We start from the raw sequence: 24,360 nt of genomic DNA on the forward strand, positions 1-24,360 counted from the left end.
ACTTCGTTAAATTATCAGCTTGTTAAAGAGATTATTGCCGCGGAATTATAGATATTTATCACGCACTCCACCAAATTGCTCCGCAATAAATTTTGAGCCACCTCTAGATATCTCCTCCCTGTGTGGCGCGTTCACGCCGCATTTGAATTCGCGATTGCGAAAGCCTTTTATACCGGAGATAGCGCGAGGCCATTCATCATGCGTACAGATAAGCGAATGGAAACATATCAAATAATAATGTGGCTCACGTCTCTTATCAGCTGGCATGAGTAGGTGAATCAAAATGTGTTTCATTGATAAGGATTACTAACAGGGATAACGGAAGCCTCGTTTTCCATGCAGTACGCTACAATCAGCGTACGGCAGGAACGCAATTTTGTTTCCATCCGTGATCGCGGCAACTGTCTAATAACAGTGATTGGATACGTTAAGTTACATATAGGGACGAATCATACGTAGACAAGGTAGTGCAGAGGTTTTATTTGTTTTCTTCTTGCCTGTAGGCTGAAGAATTAAACAAATGTGTATGCGGATATAGTGAAACTCATGAAACTGTGATAAAAAGAAACACCAAATTTTTGTTCCTCCAGCATGTTCAAACGATGGAGTGCAACCAAGGAAATTGCGGATCCATTTCAAGTAAGTTATTGTGTTCATCTTTTGGTTTTTTGTGCGCATAATGTTGAACAAAAATAATTACATACACTTTGTGTTTACTGAAGGGCTATGCAACCGGCATATCACGCTTGCCAAGATGGTTATCAACAAAATGCGCCCATATTTTTCCATGAGATAAATTTTCTAGATCATTCGCGAATATTTAAAACAATCATATAAATCAATGACTTGAAGCATTCGGTAATTAAATTCTAAATTAATTAAAATTCTAAAGCTAAAGTAATAATTGGACGTCATGAATTAAAAATAAATAAATATAAGTAAAAGCCTGCACCACTAATTTGATACAAATTCATACAACATAGGTAGGATTATTCAAGTTTCTTGATTTCTTCCTAATTGTTGTTTGCACTAAAAACTTGAATAGTTTAAAAACTGCAAAACGAGGGTTATTTTAATTTCTCAGATAGATCCGGAATTTTTAACGAACATCCTCATTATGAATATGAATGACCACAGCTGAAAATCAACCTTTACACTTTCCGTTTTTTTATTGCAATATTATCCAATTTTAACATCAATTTCTGTGTGCTTTTATATTTTACCATTCTCTTAAAAAAATATCAACCATGTTTTAATTCATCATTTGAAGCAGCAAATGAGTGAACCCAGGTAGCCACAATTAATGGTGCAATGTGAACTGCATCAAGGAATAATTTTTGCCGCCGCAGAGCGTCATACCGCATTTCAGAGAGGCCTGCTCTCGAGTTGATTGATATAATTACCTCTTACCGCATTCCCAAGCGAAAAGCGAGTATGAAATCAACTCTCAGCAGCCATCGATGGATGATGGTACGATAAGTGGGGTAAGGTAAGGTGGCAGCTGCACAAACCAAAGCTTCGTTTGTTTGCATCATCTCATCCGAATGAAGCCCTCTCTCACGCGTCTCGCGCAAAGGGTTTCTCGAATATATATATAGGCGCACAATGCACACGTTACGCGCGTCCATTCAGCACAGAGAATAAAGCGTGAGTGGCAGGCTGATGGAGCAACAAAGGCCGGTTAAACGCACCTCGTCTGCCCCGTATAATTATTACGTCTCACATTCAGATTTGATCCTTTCCTCCCGCGCACACTCGCAGAGAACAATGCTGCTAATTATCTCATCTCCATGTAGTGCATAGCTTTGAATATCACTTTCCCTCGCACTTGTGACATAATCGTTCCGAAAAATAATTGTCCTATGTACTAATTTTAATCTTCCATGAAAGGATAATGTGAAAATTAATCTATCCAGGTCACAAGGATTTTTGCTCAATCAAGTGCAGTAAATAAATTCGACTTATTAATATTTTAAAGCTTCTATTAGCTGTTATTCAAGCTGATGACTCAGTTTTTAATAAGTAACTGATAAAAACAAGGAACTTATAATGTGTCTTATCTGGAAAAACCCCATTAGATGTTATTCACTATGATATGTATAAAATTCCGTTTGTTTCACCATCGCATTGCACATCAATGAGATATTTCAATTTATTTATAAATTCGTAGCAGAAGAGTAAAGGTCATATTTGTCATGACTTTAACACTTGCTCTTTGAATTGATTTAATTTATAGATTTAAAGATGTATTTCATAAACTTAGTGGCTGCAAAATTTATGAGCACTTGTCTTATGAATAAAATACACTTTTTTTATTAATTGACAAGGAAAGGTCCAGATTTTAAGTATATTAATAACGTTTGATTGATTTACAATTTTCCAAATACAATTTAAGGAAAGGGTGAAAATATTTTTTTAGATTTTCAATTAAAACTTTAAAATTATATATGTACATATCAGTTTTTATTTGTAATGCCAGAAAATTTATAAACAATAAACATCCGGAGGCCAACAATATAAATAATAGTCAATTGTTTCCCTTTATAGTGCCACTTTGAGGGAAAAGACACAATACACACAATCATCAGCTCTCTCCCCGTGGGCAAAAAGCAATGAATCAAACAAACAAAAGAGGATATTTTATATATGTTTGTATACATTGGGGAAAATATTAATACAACTAACCACAAAAGATATCAAATTTAATCCGAGCACTCTCACGTTGAAATTTAAAACTCGAATTATCAGTGACACCGCATTAAAAGTTAGAATGTCGTCGCGCGCAAATGGTGCAAAGTGGCTCAGACAAATTTGAGTTTCCCACCAGACAAGAGTATATCAGGTTGCATTCCGCGACTGGAGGCGCTACTACTTCTACTCTCGAGTGCACCGTGTAAATCACTCTCCCCTGCTGCTTGCGATAGAAATTATTTCCTCCTTATATGAGTGAGAAAAACAAGCAATGTTCGTTCGCAGGTGGAGAGAAGAAAGTGTTTTCTTTTATTATCCGACGAGCCCGCGTGTGTCGCAAAGCACGCGAGTATGATTATTATGCGTGCATTAAGTATCGCAAAAGTGAGGCAATAGGTATGAAATAATTTGCTGTGGCGGAATGCGTAAACGAGAATAGCATGCAAGACTGACCAACAATTCGTATTCGTGCCTTCATATTGTACAGAACTAAAAATAAAAATCACACTGCACTTATAGAGAAATTAAATTTCCTACGGTCAAAATACTCTGCCTAGTCAATTTAGATTTTGAAATGTTCAATAAAAATGTGGCATAAAAACCTTAATCTCTTTTTGTGTTTTGCCAGAACAAATTTAGTGCACACAATTCTAATCAAAACTTTTCTGGTTTAGTAATTTGAATGGAAATATTTCTAGATAAGCTTAAGACAGTCGCAATGATACAGCAAGTATTTTCGTGGAGTTAAATTTTCAAATTTGGATTTTTGACATCTGTGGTAATCGATTTTATTCTTCAAGCTATTCATTTTTTCTACTTTGAAATATAAAATCCTGTTTTTATAAATAAGGTGCCTCTAACCCGGAAATTTTTGTATCGCTGAAATGAAATGCGGTTAAAATAATTTCGCATTAAATTAAAAGATATAAATTTTCTTGAGGAAAGATTTCCGCTGAAGTAAAAGTTTTCAATAAAGTTTTCAAACTCTCACAGCATTTTTAAGCGCTTGATAAAATAACCGAAAACTAAAATGAAAAAAAATTCAAGAAAACTAGTTTTTTGTCTCAGTGAAAAATTAATTTTATATAACTAACAAAACTATGTGTTTTTATGTTATGATAATGACAACAAAACAGTCCCTCACAAATTCAATAGTTTTGGGCGTAAGCACAAACTAATATTCTGGAGTAAAATATATGATTTACACAATTCGTCGCTCAATAAACAGCCCAAGCCGGATTTATGATAACTCGAGGGCACGTTGAATTTTTTCTTGCTATGTTTCCTCATTTCGCTCCGCTAATAAACATTGTTAAGTCCGGGTTAAGTCTAATTACGGTTCAAAGTTACCCGCGACCATAAATTGCTGCTACAAATCCCACGACTTTTCGCAAGCTGCGGTTCTTGTGAGAAAATCACTCGGTTCTCGTGATTTTTCCATTCAGTGAAGTGGCGCCTGGCATTCTCCTAGCATGAATGGCTCTTTAAGTACGCATTCAAAATAATTCAATAGCCGCCAGCGTGAAATTTAATCAACAGCGTGCCCTAACTGTACCACCCGTCTCTTGTGCACGATTGTCAACGCGAAAAGAATGAATAAAAAAAGAATGGTGCGCGGCTGACAATGGGAATTAAAAAAGACTCGGAGCCGAAATTGGGTGGGATGCGCTCGAGCAAAGCTGCAGTAATCTTTCCATTTCCGTCACGCCTAGAAGCACAAACCCCATGGAACTATCCGGATAGTCGTTTCATCGCTCGCCACCTGTCGCACCCAGAGTCGAATCATTTTCATACAAAGGGTGATTTTCCAGATTGGAGTAATTATGCACTCGAGTAATGTGGTAAAAAAAACGCAGCGTGCTCGTGCGGCCGGAGAGTAGTTATACAATGCCGGATGTGCCGCTGAATGAGTTGGAATATAAGGAAGATGTCTTACTCTGATAATGCCACGACCTTCAAAGAGAGGCAAAACGAATGCCACGTAAAATACATTTTTTGGCACCATTGCGAAAACAACATTTGGATGGGAACGAAATGACAATTTTTCTCAAATTAGCGCGACAAAGAATATAAAAACAAAATTATTCCAGGATGTTCAACAAGAAAATAAATCTTCAGAGACGGAAATCAGGTTTTTCAGCTATTGTTTATTAAATAAATTATCGATAGAATAATTTAAATTATTTCGATACTAGCCGTACAGACCAAAACAATTTCTCATTCCATATAAATTTAAATATCGTTTAAAAATTTGCTACTGCGGTCTAGTCTTTATACCATAAATTCTTTTGCGGATGAAATCGGAATTTTTAAAATCTTTAAAAAGGACAAATCTCATATTCAAAAACTGTTGGATTATGAATTTTGCAGAGGTTCAGTCAAATGAGGTACTGAAGTGCAGCCAATCGTTTTCTACAGCCGTTGAGGCAAAATCTTTGCGGATTATTTCTTTAGTTTAATTCATTTTTTCACTTAATGTTCTATTGATGAGCCCTCTGAAGAAAATGAATTCTGAGAGCTATTCAAATTTTCACTCTCGCAGCCAGCCCTCAAGATCTGTAGGGTAGATTTTTTTTTAAATTTACAGGCTCTGAAATGAAACTCACAATCAATTGAATGGCTCAAATTTTAGCTGAGCATTTTTTCTAGGCCATATATGGCAGGAATGGTATTTAGCAAACTCTAATTGCATACTCAATAATGCTGCGTTTCCGTTTAATAAAAATTTAAATAATCACCGCCCAGACTAGTAATTTCCCTTTCTAAATTCCATCTCTTAACTGTTATTCGAAATAACACTAATTTGTATGTAAAAAGCCGCGAGCAGGGACTAAAATATCAAATATGAAACGCAGGTCCGGCACAGTTTCCCCACATGCATTTCCTGCCTTTGTGCCGCGCTTGTGTCACGTCGTGTTCATTCGGATGGATGCTGTTGGACCACACCTTTCGCTCTCCATCCAGCATTTCACCCATGCATTATCAAAACATGTGATTTCCACACACAATGAGAGGGCGCCGCTCGGTGCATCACCTCGCAGACCTCTCAGTTAGTCGAAATTCATATTTTGAGTGTGTCTTCCTTCATTATTTGGTGATTGACAGAATGCTGCAGTAACGCACTCATGATCCAGTTTCCGCACTCCTATTCACACAATGTTAATCAAACATGAATTTCAAAGCACGACGTGAGTACTCGAACTTCTTTTTAACGCGTGAGTTCGTTAATTCGTTTGTCTTCCTTCGCATATAGACAGTTCACGCTTATCAGGTTACGCTACTGGCGAGTGAAATATAATTAAGGACACGCGATCATTCATGCCGAGGCTGCATGCACACACATCCCCCTCCTTCAACTACTTACAGTTTTCGATATCGCTCAGCAGCTGTTGTGTCACTTTTGAGATTTCAAAGTAGCCTTTTAACACGTAAATATTTAACCTTTAGACCCAGGAAGTGTGATGTTTGAAGGGTAAATTAACGTTGGTATATCCAATAATTAAACAAAACCTTTAAATTTAAAAAATTCCTCATGCAATAATTTCTTTTACGTAATGGTTATTGAACATGTTAAGACTTGACACCTTGAAGCACTTGATTTCCTCATGACGGCCGGAAGTCAAACAAAATATCTCGAATCTCTTGGGATAAATGAAACGGATTTTTTACTTTTCCTAAAATAGATGAGTTTTTATTTATTCATTTATACAAAAAATTGTTTGACGTATACAACAGTTGGAAGCAAGGCTGTCAAATGTGCAATGCACAATAATTTACAACAGGATTTTGGTGTAAAAATCAAACGGAGAACCAACTTAATTTAAGACTATTTTAAGTTTTTTAAATAAAAAACCTATTGTGTATTTTTCGCAACAAATAAGATAATATTGAGCTGAAATTTAGTTAAAATGTACTTAATTTATTTTAGTTTTATTAAAAATATCTAGCATAAAGCAATCAGTTCACTCAAAAATGATTTGAATGACTTATACATTTGATTGTTTGGTACGTAAAAAATCGCTATTTACTATTGCGGAAATCCCTGCAAAAATATTTTTTTAAATTAATATTAGAGTAATTTTTCAGCAAAATGATAGTTTATCGCGAACCCTGGTTACAGAAGTCAAACAGAGAACTTTTAATTTAAATTTATTCCTTCAAGACACGTGCTGATCGAGTGTACGCGGTTCAAGATCATCGCGGTTGAAAGGAAAAGTGCTTTATCGCGCACAAGTTCAGCGAGCTTTCCTTCCCCTCTTCCTTTGCTAAGGTTTATCTAAGTTTTATGCGCTTCCACGGTGACATATGTTTGATAGGCAAATGTGACACACAAGCACACCTTGACAAAAAAAAAGTATTTACCGCGCATATATACGTAAAGTGTGAACGTTAATGGAAAATTATCTTCTTGTTTTGCCCGTTCTTACGCAAGCTCATATGAATTCAACAAAAACACGCTAAAAATATAGTCGTATTCACATTTGTGCGAATGACCGTCACGGTCTTGAGACGACAACACCAACTGACCGCGAATAAGTAACTGCGCTTTTTGGATATGTTGTTTGTGAGAGTGCTGCTGCGCATGCTACTGTACATAAATTTGTGGTTTTGTTAACAAAAAGTGGACTTAGGAATCGGATACAAAATTCATTCTCTGCAAATAGATCGAGAGCAAACAATTAATCATATTTTTCTCTCTGCTGTGATATGAAAATATTTAAAATTGATACCAATATCTAGTGCATGAGCGACTTTCAATTATCTATTTGAGAAAGACAAAACGTTTTTGTTTGGCTCTTTAATTGATTTTTTTACTAATTTATCCAAACTTTTGATTTTTAAAAAATTCCTTAAACTGACTCTTTGATGAAACATTTCTGGGACATTTTAATGTTAAAGGTCTATGAGCAAAGGGTAGAAAAAACAGCTGAAATATTTTTATGAATTTGCAGAGGAAATAAATAAATAATACTAATTGTTTTATATTTAAATTCTTAATTTGATCTTATCATCTTCAAATTTCACTAGCTCTCTGTCCCTATCTGTCCACTGTCCACGCAGATTTGGGTGAACATTGTCGGAAAAATATAATTGCATTAAATTACTTGCAGCGTGTGTAATCGTTTCTTTTCTCCTTAAATATTTTTGATTTATCAAAAAACATAAAATTTAAGTAGATGGAATCCAAATCCACCCTTATGTATATCAAGTTTGTCAATTTGGCCGATTTGGAATGAATTTTCCAGCGAACAAAAAAAATTCGAGCGATATTATTTGGGGTCTAGTGCGGGCTGATTGCAATGACGTGTCCATTTTTTGATTTGGGATTTTTAAGAAAGCTTTCCGACTCACTACTTGCTGGTTTGCACCTTTCTAACATGCGTGAATTAGTTTCACTGTACGAATGTCTAGCTTTTTAATAAAAATACCCTGGTGCGTGTGTTATTGGGACACGAGTTTTCACGAGTTGTTCGCCATCTGGAAGGTCACCCAACTCAAAAGAGGTGAACCGATAAAAAAATGGAACAAAATAAACTACCTAGTTTTTTTATTGTTTACAGAAGAGCCGGCTTTTCATTAACTCATAAAGACGCGTGAATGTTAATAAACTGCTAATACAATTGTTTAGTGTTTGAAATAAAATAGCTCTATATTTAAAAGAAAACTTCACACAAAGTGTTTAATCTGTCATTAAAGTTTCTCCGCGCGATTGATTGCGCCCAAAGGAAGAACAACTCTCGCGCGCGGAATCAATTAAACAAGCTTTCGCCGATGAAGAGCGAGAGTGGTTGCTTCCAAAGCATCAAGTGATCATATCTAATTGCAAAATTGCACTAAATAAACTCATCCTCTGGCACAGTTACAATTATTATCATAGCAAATGAAGGGAAAAGTGAGTATAATCTTAATGGATGATGATGGCCGGTTTCGCAGGTGCTCGAGAGCGAATCTGGCGGCATTCGGGGCTCGGCGTTTCGCAGTCTGGCAGAGGACGGCGCGGCCACCCCCTCCACGGCCCCCACTGCGACGCACCTGACCAAGCAGGAGGACGCCCGGCAGCCGCAGCCGCGGCTAGTCGCGCCAGAGTCTCCGCACCTGTCGGAGGAGAAATTTGAGTTGCACGTGCACGAGGTCGAGGGCTCGTTGGGCTCGCTCAGCTCGCAGTCCACCGACGAGGGACCGTCAATTGGATTAAGCCTTAAAAAGGTAAATATATTTTGTTAACCACAATTAAATGCAGTAGGTGGATTACTAAATTTTCCGAAAATCAGGCTTAAAGCTTTAAATAATCAGCTCTTATGATTTGATGGTGCAATTAGTCACATTTTGTTTGAATAGCGCTTTGATAACAGTAAGTGTGCGACTTGACATCATTTAAGTAAATACTAACTAACTTCTATATTTATCAATGCTAACTTTAATTAGAGCAAAGCATTTCGCACATTGCCGAGATATTTCCAACCTCACTTATGTGCGTCTCTTTCAAGATGCCACACCTAAAAAAGAATATTTCAATTTGGATTATCTGTCAGCACGTTCAAATTTACTTTTGTTGAGCCTTCACAAACATTACAGAGGTGAATAGAGGGCTTAGCCGACTACACCTTTGATTTAACTTTAACCTTTGAAAACCTTTAAAACATTTATTGCCATAGTAAAAGCATTTGTGGGCTCTATAATCGCCTTAATGTGAAGGGAGTTGGTAAAAAATTACCGTTCAATGCACGATAAATTATAATTGAAGTGGTTATAAAAGTCAAATAATACGTTAGCAGGAAAATTGGTTTGATTAAATTTTTTCTTGAAATGCTGACTAAAATTATTTATCTTTATGAACCCATATTTTTAATATTGATCTATCTCTCTTCTAAAAAATTTAATTTATAAAAAATAATTTTTTAAGAATATTGTAGGATAGAAATGTTAACTAATAAATTATTTTCCTTGTGCAACTGGAAGGGACAAAATTAGGGGTCGTTCGATTTAGAAACTTGCCAGAATTTACCGGCCAATAGATTGCAAGGACGTTCTTTCTTACTCAGAAAGGACTGAGAAGGATGGCTTAACAGTTGAAATGTGCTCTTTTACAACCCTCTTCCATTGAAAAACTTCTGCATTGTACAATTTTGTCTCAACGACGTTTCTCAAGTGTCTGTGTGCTCGAGTTCATTCAATGTGCGACAAGAATGGTAGCAAACAAGGTTCTCCTCGCGGCAGGCTGTCTTTTCAAGTCGCATTTCGAATCTTTTGATGAAAAATTTATTGTAGATAGGGGAAACGCAGTTTCTTTTTAAGGTATATTCTTTGTATTTCCTCCCACAATGATCAATTGAAAAAAGACCTTTGGCGGCATATATATCTTTACTGACAAAAGAAATTTGCTATTTTGACTAGATTGCTAGGGAAGCGGGAGATTCAGGCGTAACAGGATTTACGATGACAGCAACAGGTTTTTTTCAACCAGAAGCAATATTTTTGTGACATATTCCTAAATATGAATTTGTGTTTTGAAATTATTCCCGATTACTTTCTAAATATTCGTAAAAAAACAATGATTCTGGTGCATATAATCACTTTGACTCAATTTTCACGCGTTCCTGCTTGCAATTGCTCGTGAATTTTAATCATTGATCTTGACTTGCAATTAAAATTACTGTAGCAAGATTTTCATAAATATGAAGCACAATTCAAAGAAAGACTTTAAACGTAAACCTTATAGTTGTGTTGGAGGTAGATGTAAATGAGGATAGAAGCTGTGGTTGTCTTAATTTTTCAAAAGAAGAAATAAAATTTGCTAGTTAGATGTGGAAATTCTCTATTATTTTCTTTTACGAGAAGGAAGTGATAAATAGATAAATAAATAGATAAATGGAGATAAATCACAATAATTCATCAATGCACATTTTTTAAATTTTACCTCCCGGCCGTACCAGCAAATAAGAAATTTCAACCTCGAACTGGGGATTTTTTCTCCATTTATTTCTATATCTTAATCGGTCTAGTTATCATTTTAAAAGATTGGAATATTAGCCTCAAAATAACACATTTTTCAGTTGAGACATTAAGAAGTGCAGCTTCCTCTGTGCATAACGAGCTTTTTTCCGTACTTGAGCAGGAAATTGTTGTAGAATAATAAACATCTCGGAGGTCGTTTTTATATTAATCTGGAAAACTACAACTATACATAAAAAGTAAATGCAATAAATTCCCTAATGAATCTTCAACGTATTAGAAAAGAGCAAACATTTGCGTTTGTAGCAATAATGTTTCAACAAAATGAATCTTCATATTTTATGTACAAATTTTATTGTATTTGACCCGAACAAGAATAAACAAGAATATTTTTTTAAATATTTACTCAAACAATTCAAAAAATATTTTCGGCTTTCCTGTCCACAATCATTCAAAGGGATTACAAAGTTCAATGTTATTAGCAGAAATCACTGATGAACCACACAATATCTCGATTAACAAACAGCATTATTTGTATCTCATTCTAGAGTCCCGTCAGTGACCCGTGGAGCTACAGCCATCGTGAGGCCAGTGTCGATGAGTCGTTCAATCAGGCAGTGAGTGAAGACCAAATCGAGGTGCACCACCGGTCTCCGACCCCTGACCAATCGTCCAGCCCCGAAATGCGCAAGCGAGACTCAATTCTGGACGCGTGGGGCCCGCCGACGGTGCCGCAGCCCCTGGCGGCGGCCCACCAGTCCCAAATGGAGGCCCAGTTCTCATCGCCAATGACGTCGACGGCATCGCTCATCTCCAGCCAGATTTTCACCTCGAGCAAGGTCAAGGTGAGTCGCGACCCTTTGCGTCATGATGCGGGCTCGATGCGCGCGCTGATAATAAAATAAAGTTTTGTATCTTTTGTGTCAGTGACGCATACATACACCTCACACGCCAATTAATTATTACTTTCTGCGTGCCGAACGATCGTAAATTGTTTGCTTTTTGAGAGGTGATGCGTCCGATGACGCAACGCTTGATGAAGCAAAATCTCTTGTTCTGCGGTCATCGTCGCTTTTTGATATACGTCCAACCAGGAATTTCCCTGTTCATCTCGCTTGGGCAAACACGTCGGAATTAAAAGGAGATAGATTGGATTTACATGGAATTAGTCACGGGAATTTGATTAATGGTTTTTGCCGTGTGAGAATTTGAACAAACAGTTGTATATTCTGGCAATTAAGTTTTTTTTGCGCATCGGCTGCATTCCAAACAAATTTCGCCATGCTTGCATTTCCTTTTTCAACGATTTTTTCAGTCATTTGCTACAAAAAATAGATTACGTTATTTCTTAATTTTGTACAGTTTGACTAAGTTGAGAATTCACTGGTTTGGGAAATTCAGTCGATTTTTTTCTCTGGTAAAAAGTTGACATGAACGGGTTATTTGGGTCCAATTTAGATGTAGTTTCAGTTTCACACCATTTGCAAATTGATTTTCTTGCCATATATTTGACGTTTTTATTTTACTCTTCCCGCATCAATAAATAAAGTTTTTAGCTAAGTTTTAAAATGGTTGTCACCGTAAAATATCGATAGTATCTTTTTTTACAAAATTAAATGTGATTTTAAAATTTGATAGCTCATAAACTCTTCCAAGATCTGCTTTGTATGTTAACATCTTACAGTAAAGCTCAACGAAATCATAAAATTATGCCAGAAAATTTTAAATAAACAAAATATCAAATAAAAAAGTCCCCCTAATGATTCATTTGTGTACAATTTGGATTTTTAAAACAGATTGTGAGGTAGATTGTTGAGTAAAAACTGTTTTTTGGAATTTATTTCATTGGTGATTACCGACATTTCAATGCCAACAACCGTTTTCAGACTTCAGAATGCCGACAAAGGTTCACCATTAAGGAGGCCTTAAATTTCCTAATTTGTTGGTAAAATTCCCATAATGAAAAAAGACAATGATAGTGAATTTTCCGTAATTTATTCACATTTTCTTTTTGATTTCATCAATATTATATTTTTGTTTAACCAATAGGTTTGAAAAGAAACTTTTAAATGTCTATAAAGCTGTTTGGAAAGTTGAAATTTCAAAGAAATAACTTTAACGCACCGACAAAGTAACGTAATTGTTGATTCTTCCTACTCTTCGTTTAAAATAGCTCTTTCTGTATATATAGCGAGACAAAAATACACAAACCAGTTATTGTTGGCTGGCAATTGTACATATAAAACTGGAACAGTGGAATCAAAAGTGCTGAGGCGATCAAGTTTGCGAAAATGGAAAACGCGTGTCCGTCCGTCCAGACAGTCGGCGCGGTGCTGTACCGCCACGCGGCGGCTCCATTCACTTAAGTTAGTCACTCTCGTCTGCTGATCTGATTAGCATAAAGCTAGTTCCTGTCAATTAAGCTGTTCACCGTCAAACCGAATCCACTTCAATAAACAAACTCAATGCGGAAAAAGGCCTTTTGCAGACGCAGACAAATAAGCGTTAGTGGGATGGAAACACCGCTTTAAAAAATATTTTCTAAATGTAGAAGAGAAGAGGCAGGCCGCAAGCTCTAGTTGAAAAAGGTCTTGTCAAGGTCGCCGCGCGCTTTTACCGAATCAACCGCATTCACCGACCGGCCTATAGCTCTCCTGTGATAGCCAAGAAAACCAAACGTGCGACACAATTTTGTCGGTATGCTCAGAGAGAAATTTCTAAGGTATTTGAGGAAAAGCGTTCGTTAGAGAGAGATTAAAATTGGACGTGCAGGCATCTCTCTCGCTGCGGTGTGTCACTCGACCGCTGACTGACTGCATGTGCGACCCAAAGAATATCCAGTAGCAATCGAAACGTGTGTTAATGCAAATTAACATGAGGTCGGTGAATCCTATATATATTTGTTTGCGTATGCGACTTAATTATTTCACCTCTTGCTACTGCTGACTGCGATGACGACAGTTCAACTGATCACGGGTCGAGAAGAAAGACGCGCCTCTTATGAATATGGAGAAGTGTGCGTGGTTGTGCGTTGAATAACAAAAGTTATGCGCGTGCTATGCTAATTCGACTTATCTTTGTTTTCATCAAGTGATTGAAGCATTGATATTTCCAACTGGAACACATACGATTGAGCTCATTTTTTGTCCCAGACGGCATGTCATCTGCTCATGGATAGAAGGTTTTGAAAAATGTATCATTTACAGAAGAGGAAACCCGAAAATCCTTGTTGCCAATGCATAAAAGAATTCCAATTAATTTGATTGAAGCCGAAATTTACCTAGGTAGCGCCGTGGAAAGGATTGCTTAACTACTTGAAATCTTATTTTATTTCACAACAAATTGTTTCCCAAAAATGTTTCACACACTGTTGAATAGGGATCGACGAGAGGAATGTGATGAGAAAATATGGTCATGCCCTGTAAAAATTTAGGAAGATTGGTAAAATTTTAATTTTAATTGAAGGCCGTAGGTCGTATTTTGATTTATCTCATAGTAGAACAAATTGTTTTAACTAAAAATGCAATCGATTGCATAACCCGAAAATTATAATAAATTGTTATCATTCATCAATAAATTTGAACTTTACTTTTGCTTTAAAAATATTGCAAAAGCTAAAATATTTTATGATCCATTAGGAGTAATTGGAAAAAATATCAATTATAAAATAAATGTGCAGCGTTTTGCTCACCTAAAATAGGACGATGTAGATATTTGAATGCCAGAACACCACCCTTTTACAAAGTGTCAAAATTGACACAATCATTGTTCAAACAGAACAATTCAACCAAAATAGTGTATTTTTAAATCCTTTTTAATTTAAGTTGAATTTTGCTTGAAGCTCTGTAAATTACTGAAAGTGAAAAATGAAAACTTTCGGCCAGCAGGTATATTATGATTTCATATCATGTGCATTTAATTAGTTTTTTTCAACGTAGGAATCTATGAATTTAATGGTGTGGTTTGATGAAAATTAAAAAAAATTGCTTTACATTTCACATGATTTACTATACGACATTTTCGAATTAATTGCTACTGGATAGAAAGGAAAAGATTAGAAAAAGATTAATGAAAAAATAATAATAATACTTTAAACATAGTTTAAGTAAAATTAAAAAAAGAACGATACCGACTCCCAGCCTACTCTATAAAATCCTGTACGGGAAAAATCGAATTTTTTTATACCATTTTAACAAAAACGATCATTTTATTTTGATTATACTTCTCTGAATGTAAAGGCTTGAATAAAAACACTCCTAGAAGAAACAAAATCCTTGGCAATAACGACAAAACGCTGGGTTTTGAAACAGAATAATGAAGAAAAACTCTATTGTTCTCCGCCAAGAGTTATTGCGTTGTAAATCAACGTGCACAAATCGGTGCTCACGCGTTTCAAGAAAGAAAGAAAAAACAGTGGTATTACTTTACATTATTCCTAACAATCAGCGATGAGCCACGCAAACACTCCAAGATATGGATTTTCAGGGTCTCAGGCCGCTATATACCAATTGATAAGCACGAAGAATGGAAAATAGGTTTTCCAAGGGAAGCCTCTCAAGTTGTCAACGCACCTTTTCCAAATTCGAATTTAATCGTTCGTAATACACGAGGTGTGAGCCTTGCAGTGGCAGAACACGAATTTTTCATCAGCGGAAGTGCTACTTGCTGTTTTTCGTCGATCAAGCACCTCAAGCAGATTGTAATGTATGCACGCACGCTCACGAAAACACTCTAATTAAGGCCGAGCGAGTGCAGCTCGGTAGGCAGGAAGGACCCGAAGCGTCTCGGGCGTCGAGGTAACGGACCCTTATTTGGCCCTTGCCCCCGAGTCGGGCGCGGACATGTGTGCACCGCCGAAAGTGCATTGTCTGCGTCTCGTGCGCGCGGCACACAAAGAGCTATTAGACGTGACGAAATCGCAGCCGATTCATTATCCGCAGGAGAATTGTTTGTTGGCAAGGTGCGTGGATGAATGGCCCGCGTGACTAATAGAAAATCGCATTAGCATTGGATTTTGTGGAGATTTTCAGGGATTATCTCCGCTCAATAGTAGGTTATTACGAAATTACTGAAGTCAAGATAACTATATATAATTTTATATTCCTACGTCTTCTAAGGATGATCATCTAAGAAATTAAATTAATACGCTAAGTGTGCAACAGATGAATAAAAGGATTCCAACGTTATTGTTCGTTTTTGCTTTGGCTGCTTAAGACAAAGTTAAAATTTCCTTCCAATGGAATAGTGGTAGAAGGGAATTTTGGTTAATCACAATATTTGCACTCACAAACCTCACAGTTTTAGGTCACTTATTTTTATAAAAATTAAACAGTGAAACCCGTGAAAAAACATGAGCTCTCCAGCAAAAGAGGCTTCCTTAATAATTAAGATTAAGAAATTGAAAAAAAAATCAATTCCAAAATTTCAATTGCTATTTTGTTGGTATTGATAGATTTAGTGTTTAAAATTTAAATAAAAAAATGCAGGAAAGTCTGGGTAATTGAGTTCAAACCGCAAATGCTTACATAACAGCAAAAAACACTAAATTTTTATAGAAAATGAGCTGCAATGATGGCAAAAAATTGTTTCTTTCGAGTGCAAGCAAATAATTTTAATTTTTTTCCAATATCATTGCACTTTGACTGAGCAATGTTTTCAATACCAGAAGAAAATGTATAACATTGAGAGGCATAAATGGATTGTACATTTTTTAACAAAACTGCCGCAGGTATATTGAATTATAGAAGCATAGTGACAGGTCTTTAGTAAAAAATCACGTTCATGCCTCAATTCAATAAGCTGAATAAGCATATTTTCCTCAATTCACTTGCTATAAATCAGTTTCACACGTGAATTATTGACACAATTTTTCAGGCTTCTGACGCTAAATTGAGTTGCTTTTTTCAGAACAACACGATTTCCCCTGCATTAAATCGCGCGCAACGCACGCGTGGAATTATTCACGCTAATTTCGCTTTTAAGGTCACCGTGAAGAAATTTCAATTGTGTGTGTGTTGAAGGAAAATCGCGGGCGTGCATTGATTGAGTGAGCTCAATTTGGTGCCAAATTGCAGAGAAATTTCAGCCTCCGTCATTTGTACGCGGACAAAAGTGCAAACACACTGACACAGAAAGGAAGCGGAAAGTTGTTGAGACTCAAGTGAGGAAGAGACATAAACACCGAGAGAATCCTACTGGCATTGGCTGCGCTCACGCGTGCTGCGATATATATTTTCCATAATATTATGCAATTTCTGGTTGCGGACGAACGAACGAGGCTTTAACCTACAAACGCGCGGCTGGAAAGCGATAATTCTTGTCACTTGGCTCGGAAAGCAACCTTCGTGACTGATTGATATTTTTGTTCAATGAAGTGCGTTCAAGGGTTGCCAAAATTATTTCTCCGAAATTAATGATAACTTATATATAGTTTTAAAAGCGGTGTACTGCCAAAATGCGTCGCACGAAAATTCTGCCAATTTTACAAAAAATGTATGTGTTTGTGCAGAAAATCCTTGTTATTTCTTGAGGTTTGATTGAGAGTTGAAGCCAAAATTTGCATAGGTGAGCATTGCGAATTTGTCTTCAACGTATTCCAATTGGAAACCACTTCTGCTAGTTATAAAATTGTTTCAACAAATTTAAAAAAATCCGAATTTAATGAGAAATCTTTTGTCTGCTGACAACAATCACATATCATTGTAGAGCTAATTTATTTTGTAATTTTCAATAGATTGAATGTGCTAAATTAATTAATTTCCTTCCCATATATATGTTTATTTTTGTTATTGAGAAACTGGTTTTGAAAAATCGCGCTAATCCTCGTTTACAACAGGAGCATTGCTTTTTTATTTCGTGTTTTCATCGGATACCCCGCAAAGTACATAGATTATAATATATGAAAGCTCCAGTTGCATAACTGTACAACAAAAAGTTACCAACTTGACCCTGCGAAGTATGACAATTTTTTTGTGGTTTCAAGCTCGCGTAGAGGGTCACGGAAAACAACACTCCTTTTTATGAAGCATTTTTATGTAAATGACAATTCGCGATACGTTTCCAAACCTTTTTTCCCAAAGATGCACATGGCTTTTTTTTGTGTATTCATGGCATTAAATTTAATGCCACAAATACAGTTAGTAATTTAAACCAAGTGAAGCAAGATTCTGTACTAGTTCAAATATTAACATAAAAGCTCCCTTTCATGAAGAGAAAATTAGATAAGATTAGAGTGAGAGGCAAACAACATTTAAAAATAGATGGGAAACACATGCAACTCTCTCAGTTAAGTGCAAACATGAAACTTAAATTTGAATAAGGGATTAATTTATGGTTTCCAAACGACTGAAAACTGATTCGTTGCTCCAAGGAACAAAAATAGCCAAGTGCGTCTGATAAAGAGCCCGCAGTAAATTGCGCGTGAAGAGGCAAATAATTGCAAAATGCAAACAACTCCGAGAGCGATCACCTCTCTTGCTTGCTCACTTATTCTACCGCAGAATCGTTTAATTTTCGTATGCTTGAAAGCGAAAACGCGAGGAGCGTGCAGCAAAATGAAGCTGCGCTCTGCGGTTTTGTCAGTGGCACAAATTTGGCCTTTCAAATTATACATAAATAAATTGTTGCTCAATCGGTCGTCGTTTTCTTGAAAAGTGCAATGAAGCAAACGTGTGCGCGCGCCTGGCGGCGGTTTCTGCTCACTCAGGGAGAGAAAAACAATTGGCAAAAGAAGATGAGAAGAAGCGCTGGCTGCCAAGGCCGGAGATGGCAGGAACAAAACAATCGTTGTGCAGCCTGCGCAGGTGGAGAGAAGGTTTTTTTTGTATGAAGAAGCGATGAGGACGCTCAGCCGAATCTCCGTTCCCTGTGTGTGGATAATGAAAGATTGAGGATGTGCTAAGTGCCGCCCTTGTCGGACTGATTTCCTATTAATTAAAAAATCGTCCCTCCTTGTTTTTCGCGGAAATTTTTGAAAAAAAGGGAAATCCTTCAGGAAATAATGAATCTGTCAATGAGGAAAGATTGTTCTTAAGTTTGCAGCAAACCCTCTCTGCCATTATTCGCAGCACAAATATTGAAACAAATCTAGAAAACAAGCAAAAATTTAGTTATTTAAATTTCATCTTGTTGTCTTATTCCCAAAAACACGTGTTTTTCACAATAAAACTCGGATTTTTTATTGAAAAGATCATCGAAAACTCGTGTCAATTTTTCTCGTCGGCAATTTCTGAACTAAACTTATCGAGTGTGATTAAAAATATATTTTTCTTTATCACCAAAAAGCCAATAAAGCTCTTTACATTCACTTTAAAGGCTTCAGTCAATGCTTTTAGCTTAGTTGATTTTAAAATCTAAAAGGCTTCTTCATTTTAACTTCCATCAAGACAAATAAACTACGCATTGAATTTTTAATGCTTGAAAAAGGCCACGGTGTGCGAGATTACAATCGTATAATGTATGTTCTGGACAAGAACAGTTATCAGGAAGAGTTTTAATTTTAAGGATCAGAATTTCAAATAAGCGTACTTGTTCACCAAGGCGTGATCGAAAAACATACTAGCCGACTATACAGAGACCGTTGGTATTAAACTGACAAATACAGAGAGCACCCAACTTGATTAAATTAACAGTTATTAATGCAAATGCCGCGCCTTCGGATCCGCTATCGAATTCTCGTTAATCGCCTCTGGCCGGTCGGCGTCGGCACAAATTTATAATTACACCACCGGCGGCCCATTTGCGCAACCAGTGTGTGTTTGATCAACTTTAAAATGTCTCGCCCGATTACTCATTAGCATTATTTTTTTTCCTCTTGCGAAAACTTCAATATATGTGTGTACTGTCGTCGTTTTTTACAACATTGACGAAATTTGCCAACAGTGTGTGTCGCTGGGCTCTGCGGCTGGATTATCGTTCCTGACATTGAATTTTGTTGCGTAACGAGCGCGGGCATTTTTTTATTTGTCGTGTGTGGCGTGAATAATGGCATGACGGAAGGATTACTTTGTACATCTCTCGACGTTAACTATCGCAAGGGCACAACAGTTTAGTCACGGCGTCGCGGTTTTTCACATGCATATAAAATTACAATGAGAATTAAATAATAAACTTATCTTTAAATTTAAGTGTGCATAAAACTTAAAAATGTTGAGATGTTTAAAAACAGGAAATAGATTTCTAGATGGGGTTATAAATTTTTTCACTCTAATATTTAAATTGTGTAATAAGAGAACACACGATAACAGAATTGATCTATCACTGGTTTCTTTGCCGATATTTTTTAAATGAATAAAGTGGAAAATTTATAAACTCATTTTCCTCTTTCGTGTATCTTAAATAAATGTGCTCCACTGGTCCATTTATCATTCTATAAATAATGTCCTAAAGAAAATATAGATTTGAAGCTTCATTTCTACGTATTAAAATTTTAGGTTTGAGAAATCGATATAATTATTTTATCAAATTTAAAAGACATTAAGGTTGCACTCGAGGTTGCAAATCGAACATTCCACGTTGAAATTAATTTTTTCTTAAATGATTTTAATATTTGATTAATAATAACAATTGAGTGTTGCATTTAGTTTAAATCATATTGCATAAATTAATTCTATACACTATATTACATGAAATAAGTCTGCAGTTGACAGCCTAAAATAATGTGCATAATTAAAAGAACGACTTTTAAAAAAAGGCCAGCATATATCTTCTATTAAATTTAGATTTTCCCTGTTAAAAAAATTAAAATACTTCAAGGTCAGACATTAATCATCATTCATTCGTTTTGTTCCAGATAAAATTGGGCTGGCTGACCAGCGTGGCATCAATTCTGACTGCCGTGTCCGCGGCGGTGTCTTTAGGCAACATTCTGCGCCTTCCGCGCCTAGTCCTTTTGCACGGCGGAGGTGAGTTTATTTTATACTAATGAATAATCAAAAGCCTATTTCATCCAATGCGTCAAACAATAATGCGCTCACTCATCGTTGCAGGCCCTTTTTTGGTCGCTTACCTGGTGCTATTGGTGGTAATTGGTCTGCCGTTGGTATTCTTCGAGATCGGCCTTGGACAATTCTGCCAGCAGGGATCGCTGCAAATTTACCGCGCTGTGCCGCTGCTCAAAGGTAATTTTTTGCCGCGATTTCAGACGGAATTTGTGCTAATGAACGCGTTTGGTGTAGGAGTGGGCATTGTGAAGCTGATTGCTAGCCTGCTGATGTGCGCCTACTACCCGGTGCTCATGGCGGTTTCGTTTTTCTCGCTCATCTGGAGCGCCAAAGGACCCGTCCTGTTTGCTGAGTGCGCCCAGAAGTTTGGCATGCATTTTTACGACCACTCGGTGAGTGTGTTTGAAATTTGAAGCTGAAGGCACTAATTATTATGATTTAATTGCTGTTTTACACAGGAAGCGGTAGCTTTGCAATCAGAAAATCCCATTTTGGAGGCAGAGAAATGCCTTAAGTATGCAATGTAGATTCAATTTTAATTGGAAATTTAATATTTTCTTTTCCATGTTAGTGATACAATTTTAAAGTCTCCCCAAGAAGATGCAATGTGGTTGGGAGTGAACTACGCGCTTTTATTTTTACTCTGGGGGCTTCTGACGTTAAGGTTTGTTGGCTCAATATATGAGATCTCAAGAACTGCTTTCGTAAAATAATTAATTTGTTTGCAGTCAATGGGGTTACGTAGCATGGCAGAGGCGGACCATGCTGTTAACGGTGCCAGTAGGATTTGGACTCCTAATCGCAATTTTGGCACAGGCTGCCTCTTTCTCGCTGGACTCCTGGCCGCTGGAATGGTCAGACTGGTCCGTCCTTTTAAAGCCACAGGTAACAAGAGGTTTATAAATGTAATATAGTGTGACTTTAACCAACTTTATAGGTTTGGTACTTTGCAATGGTGCAAGTCTTTTTCTCCACGCAAATTGGATTTGGAACAAACGTCACAAACGCCGGGAAAATCTTCCCCAAGAAGAATGCGTTTTGGTAAGAGGAAAATCTATTTTCTCAAAAATCAATTATTCAAAAGGGTTTGCGGTTTTTTCGTCGGTGTTTTATACAAGAAAAAAAGCGCAAAGAGTCAGGACTTTTTAAAATTTCAAAGCAAATAATTTTTAGTTAACTGAAAGATCAGAGGGTGGAAGCCCTTTTTTAAAAAGGTCGGAAGATACGATTGGTTAAAATTAATTTATCAGTTTTTCTTTTAATGTAATAGCTGTTACATTTTGCCTTTTTCACTTTTCGCCATTACCATTTATGTATATAATTAAAATATTTATAAACTGTTTAATTAGGCCATAAGAAGTAAAAATTAAAGCTAGAAATAAGAATTGAACTTTGCTTATATACAATTTCCATTTTTAAAAACATTTAATTTGTACGAGACACAGACAAAAATATAATATTAATAGAAAGCTGTATTTTTGCTACTCCTTTTCCAAAATGGGAAATATACAACAAGTTTAAAAGTGACCTCTCGATTTTATGTTTTAAATCAGATTTGAAGTATTAAACGTCTTCAAAATATTCCAATCGCGTTTAAGCTAGATTTCCGTCTTTAAGTTAATCAAAAACTCCTATTTTTTCGGAAAAAACCACTAAACATTTTGTAAAATTAATTAATCGGGTTAATTAATCCAGCCTTTTGCCGAATTCTGCAATTAACCTATTCAAATCACACCAGGGTTGCCCTGAGCATGATTTTCTTCAACATCGTTGCTGCCCTGGGCGCAGTTTGGGTGGCGTGGCTGTGGCTGAAGAGCAGCTCTGTGAATCCACCTTCCAACCTCAAATCAGATCTACCCGAAATCGTGGTCCTGTCCCTCTTAATCGACTACGCAGGCAGCATAGTCGATCTCGGCTCCTCGGCGTCCGCGTCGAGGCTGTGGGCAGCGCTTGGATGCGCCGCTCTGCTCGTCGCCGGGTTCATCAGCACGGTGAGTTAGCGTCGTGTAATTCGATTCTAATTATTGTGCTCGCGCCGATTGGATTAACGCACCACCGCTTTGCCTAATTAATTCGCGATAATTGCAGACGTCCATGCTGTTTACTGTAATAACGGCCATCTCCTCGGAAACACCTGCCGAGAAGATGCGTCGCTGGCACATCGTCGCCGCCGTCTGCGCCTTTGGCTTCGTGGCGGGCGTGCTCATTTTCGTGCCGGTTAGTTACAGATTGCGTTCATATATGTTGAGATTCTCAACGCGCGATTGTTGTTTTTCAGGGCCAAATTGTATTCGTCCACTTGCTGGACCACTACGTAATTGGCAGACTCATCATGGCCACTTGCATTCTTGAACTTGTTGGTTTTGCCTGGATTTATGGTATATTTTATAATAATTTTGATGAGAAATTGAATTAATATTAAAACAATTTACAGGGTGTGAAACTCTTTACAACGATTTTGAATTCGTGCTTGGCCAAAAAATGAACAAAATTTGGAAAATCATTTGGATGGCATCACCACTGCTATTGTTGGTATGTAAATATTTAATTTTGGTATAAAATTTAAACATTTTTAATTTTAAAACTATTTTTCCTCTAGGCTATTGAGTTGTGGTCCATATTTGGTCTTCCATTAAACGGCCTGCCAAGTAATCAAAGTACAATTCACCCCGATCCAGAATGGGTGACAATCACAGGCTGGACCATGTATTTGAGCATGTGGGCCATCGTTTTACTGTCCGCAATTAGGACAGTGAGCCATCAAGTGGATTACAATTTCACAGATGTAAGTATATTTTATTTTAAATTTTCAGTGACATTTAGTTGGCTATTATTTACTGAATAATCATTTGTTAATTTCAATAGAAAAGATTTTAATTAATTTTTGAAACTGTTAAATTTAATAATATTCAGGTTGCTTGAAATATAAAATCACATCAATAAACAATGGCTTCAGAAACTCAGCATTTTATTTGAATTTTTCTTGTTGGTTTTTATGAAAAATTTCCACATTCATAAAATAAATTTAGCTCTTAGAGAAAGCCTCAGTCAATATTAAATTAAAATGAACTTTGTTCAGTGACTTTTGCGCTGATGAAAAAAGAGGCAAAAGTCAAATAAAAACTAAGCAATTTTCAAAATTCGTAGATAATCGCACTGTATTGCAGTAAAACTGCGCGAATAAATTTTCAAAAGCATTTTTCATTTCATTAAATTATCAAAAATATGAAAAACTGAATACGCAGAGATTAAAAAAAAAATATGTTGAAAATATATTTTATGTGATCGTAAAATAATTTTAAATCGCTATTGCAGAAACTAAGAAGCTCAATAAAGCCCTCCCACAAATGGGGTCCAGCAGATCCACTGCACCGGCATGGCTGGGTGCGGTGGCGAACGCAGTTTTCAACGACAGGCCGCAAAGACTTCACACTGCGCCGGAAGGGCACCAGGGACTACACGCACTCGGCGCGTGCCTCGCCCAACACAACGTTAGTGCGAACTCCCAAGAAGGCCAACGGGCCCTCGCCCCTTGCAACCTCAACGCCGGTGGCACCCGAGATGCCCTGGCAATCGAATCCCTCGCCCTGAATCTTCAAGGCCGAGTCGCCAGCACATCGTCAGTGCCAATGAGTGAAAGATTGAACTTATAATTTAGTGAATAAGTGAGCCGACTGATTTTTAAATAATGTCTATTGTAATAAATAATTTTTATGCCTTTTGAATAATTAGTTTGATTTGAGTCTCGTCAAAAGGAAATGAGTAAATTACTCAA

The 24,360-nt window shown here is 36.7% G+C and overlaps 1 protein-coding gene across 1 annotated transcript; it reads left to right on the forward strand.

The window, feature by feature from the left end:
- The first annotated feature begins 508 nt into the window (after positions 1 to 508).
- Positions 509 to 24,313, forward strand: LOC135941367 (sodium-dependent nutrient amino acid transporter 1-like). Its single transcript, XM_065486854.1, has 16 exons — positions 509 to 639; positions 8,626 to 8,898; positions 11,193 to 11,489; positions 20,435 to 20,546; positions 20,631 to 20,762; positions 20,820 to 20,977; positions 21,044 to 21,099; positions 21,157 to 21,249; positions 21,314 to 21,470; positions 21,523 to 21,626; positions 22,324 to 22,576; positions 22,674 to 22,802; positions 22,864 to 22,963; positions 23,020 to 23,117; positions 23,185 to 23,370; positions 23,901 to 24,313. Exons 1-16 carry the CDS (start codon positions 592 to 594, stop codon positions 24,174 to 24,176), a joined length of 2,472 nt encoding a protein of 823 aa, XP_065342926.1. The 5' UTR covers positions 509 to 591; the 3' UTR covers positions 24,177 to 24,313.
- Positions 24,314 to 24,360: the final 47 nt, after the last annotated feature.

This window comes from Cloeon dipterum, chromosome 3 (assembly GCF_949628265.1).
Source record: "Cloeon dipterum chromosome 3, ieCloDipt1.1, whole genome shotgun sequence".
Classification (NCBI taxonomy): domain Eukaryota; kingdom Metazoa; phylum Arthropoda; class Insecta; order Ephemeroptera; family Baetidae; genus Cloeon; species Cloeon dipterum.